General features: G+C 36.7%; 1 protein-coding gene across 1 annotated transcript; it reads right to left on the bottom strand.

Moving 5' to 3' along the window:
- Positions 1-1,833: 1,833 nt before the first annotated feature.
- On the bottom strand, positions 1,834-2,465 carry LOC144572869 (copper transporter 1-like). Its single transcript, XM_078322550.1, has one exon. It carries the CDS (start codon positions 2,429-2,431, stop codon positions 1,997-1,999), a length of 435 nt encoding a protein of 144 aa, XP_078178676.1. The 5' UTR covers positions 2,432-2,465; the 3' UTR covers positions 1,834-1,996.
- Between the last annotated feature and the right edge of the window lie 3,535 nt (positions 2,466-6,000).

Genomic DNA, 6,000 nt, shown 5'->3' with positions numbered 1-6,000 from the left:
TTCACTAAAATTCGGCTAAGTCAGAGCCCATACAATATAAGTTATACCGTATGCGGGTATATACTGATGCCGCATGGGCACACGGATCTAATCCATGGACTGTCTAGTTTGGATGAAATCTCGGTTGTTGAGCAGCAACCTTCTAGAAGGATGAACCTACAGATATTGAATCTCCAAATATGGCATGAGAGGGTAAAATTGGCCTCCATGCTCTCCTTGACCACACACTTAGGATTACTATATAAACCCTTAATGTAATAGGAATTAGTGTGCATGTTTTAGTTGTGTAAGTCCATAGATTATAGTAGAATAGTGCATGTAAATTCTAGAGTTAGAGAAGTGAAAGCGCTCGAAGTCCAAGGCGGAAGAAGAATGCGTCATCTAAGGAAGAGGTTTCTCTAGGTTTAGGTTATGTCTTTCTTATTTAATTTTTTTTATTTTATCATGGCTTTGAGTAGCTAAGCTTCTCCTCTCTAGGATTTGGATGTAATAAATTCTATATTATATATTTATTATATTTATTTTCTTTTATGTCTATTTGAGATTTTGTTATTCTTTGAATGTTATTGAAATATGCCCTTGCATAGTTATGTCTATGTCAATATCCTCCATATACCTATAGATGTTAAGTCATTGTACCTTATTTATTACTTGTAATAAGTAGGGTTTAGAATTATTACTTAGTGAGTAATAGGGAAATGTAAATAATTAGATTAGTGAGAGTGGTTTAATTATATTATATTTTGTGATAATCTGAATTGTCCTCCACAAGCCGATCTTAGAGTCGGAGAACCTTTCAAATATGCATAGAACCGAACCAAGACATCCAAAGGGAATAATAGTACAGGTATGCAGCTCTATCTGCGGGGTGGTCTATATGGTATGCGACATAGACATGAGTACTATAAATATATTTTGAGATAATTATAAATATTTCATCTAAAATCTTAGAGATTCTTTATTCTTAGCTTACATCAATTAGCATCTCCACCTAAACTATTGCCAGAGTAAAATATAAAATCTATTGCTGCTGCTGCTGCTGCTGACTGCAATGGTTGTGCTGTTGCGTGCTGTTGCGTGCTGTAGCATGATAGCATCCTCTATGAGTCATAGAAGAGTGCTCCCATCATCCACCTTTGTGTTTATCTCATGACGCATCGATCAGCAGTAAGGGCTTAAGGCTATACCATCCGGTATGGTGATTCTGTGTCTGTTTGTCATCCTTTCAAGTATTGGTGTCTGGCTTGGATTATTGTCAGATTGTATTTCTATTAGTGTAGCTCGTCTCAGTATCGGTATTTCAACTTTTGCGTGACCAACCTGTACGGTGCCTATTCAAGCATAGTGCAGGGGGCCAGGCCAGTATTATTTGTGCTTTGAGATTCATGCATAGCGTATTTGAATGGTAGAGATTTTATTGGCCTAGCTACTGCTTAAGAAAAGAAAATATCTCGACTCTAACCAACAAGGCAACAACCATGGTAATTTCCTTTATAATTAATGACATAAACAAAAATGGATAAACACCCATAGTTTTTTATATTTAAAAATAATTTCAGTTTTGTGTTTTATTTTTCGGAAAAGTCACAATTATTTTTTCTTTATTATTTTCATAGCGTAATTTTATTAACCACCATAATAAAAGTAAACAAGAATCAGAAACTTTATTCAAATTAAAAAGTCCAAACAATCAAACACATTTTCGCAACCAAATCAAACAATACATAGTTTCAAGAATTGGTATAACCGTATAATTAGCACCAATTAGACATTCAAACAACAAGCACATTTTGCAATCAAATCAAAACATCAGTATTCACGCCAATTCAAACATTCAAACAATTAACAAGCACCCTTTGCAAGCAAATAACAACATGCATTGCGTCAACCGGATCAAGTAACAAGTAACCATCGGAAATCCAAAACAGCCAAAAGTTCACAACATGATAATAAAATTGATATAATTCACATTCTCCAGGTGCAGAATTCATTATGATCAGCAGCTTGTAGAAGGAAGGTCGCAATGCTTGCTCTCTTCACGCGAAATCGTCAATTCCTCTGATGGCTTACTGAAAATTGCGCTCCTGAAAAGCAAGAACCCGACCGCATGTCCCACGCATGCGGCTATGAAGATGCCCCCGTTGAACGACATGACTGCGAGCATGAGGAGGTACATAAGCCCGACTCTCAATGTGTGCACCGCCGTCTGTGCCAGGCCCTTGTTGTGTGCGAGCCTGTCCAGGCGGTGGGTGCTGATTATCTCTGCTCCTGCAGCCAACAGAAAGACGACGATCAGTGCCAGGGCGTACATGCCTCGACTGTCCCCGGGCCAGTTGGTGAAAAGGACCTCCGACTTCCTGCCCCAGAAGAAGGTCATGGCTGTGTAGTGCTTCTTCACTGGGGCCATCGGAGGCGGCGGGGACATGTCCATCGGGTAGGTGAAGGAAATTGAGATATTATTGGGGTATATAGAGTACGAAAATTGAGATAAGAAAGTCAATGGAACATTTAATTCTTCCCTTTTATATCGTACATAATTTGAATTTTTGAAATTTCGAGAACTCTTCTATATATTCTTGTATACATGTACTATGTAGTACGAATTTTATTCTCGTATACATGTACTATGGAGTACGAATTTTATCGGGAAGTACAAGTAGCTCGGGGGTAACGGTTGACTTTTTGGATTAGAAAACTAACTTGTAACTGCTTGGACAATTTGAAGGATACAGTTAGTTTTGTAATATCCCTTCCGAAGGTAAGAAGTAGATTCAGCAGAAAATAGTTAAAAATCAGCTCCACTAGCATTAATTTTAAGAAAAGAGGAGAAAAATTATTATGAAATCAAAGTTTCAATACCATTTTGATGAATCATAATTTGACGCATTAATTGACACACAATTGATCCCAAATCTTATCTTAATTATCATGTTTTGCTGCATTTTATTTATTATTTCGCTTAATTTTAATTAATGTTAGTCGAGATATAAGATAATGCGCAAGTTGTTAATTACTGCAGAATTGGAGCATGAAACCGCGTGATTTGTATGTGCACGGAAGATCAAAAATGTCAAGCCGAATGGAGAAACAAATCAATAAAAATCTTATAAGGAAAGAATTGGAGAGTAATCGGCAGAGCATGAATCATTTGAACATTTTCTTGGATTCCTACTTATTTTGGTTGCCGCTGGCATTTTTTATTTTAGTTATCTTAGCTAGCACTTATTTTACAAAAAAAGAGATATTAGCTGGCGCATACTGGGCCTTTATTTCTCGGCTATTTTTATTAATACCTCAAAATAAAAAGTTAATTTAAAAAATAACTGCGCATTCTATTTTTTTTCAAAAATAACCTAACCGCCTGGCCCACGGGCGGTCTTCTCGGAGACCAAACCGCCCCACTCACGGGCGGTCTCCTAGGGACCAAACCGCTCCCCCCACGGGCGGTCTCCCTTTTTTTTTTTTTTTTTTTTTTTTTTTAGAGATTTGAGTATTTTGATTTAAATAATTTTGTGAAGAAAAAGTTTTCTTGTTTAGAGTGTATGCCAAAAAATAAGACATGATATCCATACTAAATTGTCGATCCGAACCGTTCAACATGATATCCATACTAAATTGTCGATCCGAACCGTTCAACATGATATCCATACTAAAATATGGTTAGGGATGAAATTTTATAATTTTTGAAATTTTTTTACTATTTTTTAAGATGGGTAGAAAATCATTGTTTTTTGAACGGTTCAAAAATAGTGATTTTGTACCTATCTTAAAAAATAGCAAAGAAATTCCAAAAAATATAAAATTTCATCTCCATGCATATTTTAGTATAAATATTTTGTTGAACAGTTCGGATCGACAATTTGGACTTTGAAAATGAAAATATAAAATATGAGACATGAAAAAAATGAGGCATTGGAACCCTTCTCTATATATATACATATATACATATACACATATACATATACATATACATATACACATATACACATATACACATATACACATATACACATATACACATATACACATATACACATATACACATATACACATATACACATATACACATATACATATACATATATATATATGTGTATATTTAAATCAAAATACTCAGATCTCTAAAAAAAAAAGAGGACCGTCCGTGGGAGGAGCGGTTTGGTCCCCTAGGAGACCGCCCGTGGGCCAGGCACATTAGCCTATCTCTATATAATATATGTATATGTATATATTTATATATACATATATTATAAAAAAAATGAGTTTATAACAAAAAAATTTGTATATATGTATATGTATATATTGTCACACCCCGCGGCCACGGGTCGTAACAGTCCCCCGCCGTAAGCATACAACGTCGTGTATGCTTACAAGGCAATTAACAATTCAATCAAAACAACACACAATTCAATCATTCTCATTTAAAATCAGAGTACACAGTCTGGACAGTAAATAATACAATATAAGTATCTCATCCGGATACCAACCATGAGGCCTACCCTAAAACTATACACCAAAATATCTAGGGTCCTGAGATGGTAAGCTTCTATGGCCTACTACTCGCGTGCCTCTCCGGAATCAGTCGCACCAGTACCTGTAAAATAACCGGGAGGGTGGGGGTGAGAATAAATTCTCAGTGCGAATTTGCCACAGTTCAGACTATTGGACTTGCAATCAAACTCCATATTCAACAATGAAACCCAAACAATAACAATGCAAACAGATGTATATAATCATAAATAACAGTATACCAATGCTCGACAACAATTAATCAACCTGAAACACAGTTCACGAAATTTCCAAGATGAATTTCAAACACAACAGATATTTTGGCTTAACTCAATTCATTAGGGCTTGTAGCAACTACAGATGTTCTTTCGAACTGGACCGTTATCAAACCCACATCTGTAGGGTTACAGACGCCTACAGATGGCCAACCAAGCTGGTCCATTTATCTGACACCCATCTGTAGTTGTTGTTTGGCTTAACCATTTCCTAAGGTCTGGTTACAAGTCACCTATACAGGTCAACTTGACACAACTGCAATCACACGGAATCAAAGTCAGCCATACCGCTCAACTTTGCAATTTCATTCAAATAGAATCACAATCAGCTATCAGCTTTGCACAATTCATTAAACAGGTCAACGGATAGGTCACCGTCACCTTATCCAGCCACCTAAACAGGTCGGTCTGGCAAATTCTAACAGGTCAACGCATAAGTCAGCAGCGTCACCTTAATCCAGCCACCTAAACAGGTCGGTCTGGCAAATTCTAACAGGTCAACGCATAAGTCAGCAGCGTCACCTTAATATAGCCACCTAAACAGGTCGGTCTGGCAAATTCATAAACACAGGTCAACGGATAGGTCACCGTCACCTTATCCAGCCACCTAAACAGGTCGGCCTGACAGATTCATTCACATCAAGAACAATTTATAGAACTAATCAAATAATAACCATACCAACATGCCAAGTAATCTTAACCGAACAATTTAAATCATTCTCAGTTATGCAAGAATCAATCTACAGCATGAATTCCAAAATATGCAACAATTAATCATTCAACATGACAAACGAATAAACAGTTTAATTCCTGAAAATAAAGTATCAAACAAGTCCAAGAATCCCGCACCTTATTATGATGAGCGTACCACTTAAACTATGGATCAGGCGTCTCGAATTGCCTCGCTACGTCTTGCTCGACCGAGCCTACACCTATATCACACGTATTCTAGGTTTAACCTTGGTTCATGATCGAGGAGTTTAATCGAGTGGTACTAGGGCCTTTACATTCCTTAACCAATTCCTATGCTTTGGTACCAATTCTTTCGATTCCTCTTTTCTTATCAAAATCTCACATAACGGTGCACCATTTCATCTAGGCCCTCTAGCCATATATTATTTCACTTTGGTAACCATCAATCACCGTTTCACTACTTTGGTTCTCGGTTCAATTCAATTTACCGATTGGTTAACCCTAATTTGGTCAAAACCTCAAA

This window comes from Carex rostrata, chromosome 20, assembly GCF_964058835.1.
Source record: "Carex rostrata chromosome 20, lpCarRost1.2, whole genome shotgun sequence".
NCBI lineage: Eukaryota > Viridiplantae > Streptophyta > Magnoliopsida > Poales > Cyperaceae > Carex > Carex rostrata.
Note: the sequence above shows the minus strand (reverse complement) of the source record. Positions and strands in the feature narration are given on the sequence as shown.

Coding starts and splice junctions, on each gene's coding strand:
- LOC144572869 (XM_078322550.1), bottom strand. CDS start 2,431: ATGGACATGTCCCCGCCGCCTCCGATGGCCCCAGTGAAGAAGCACTAC.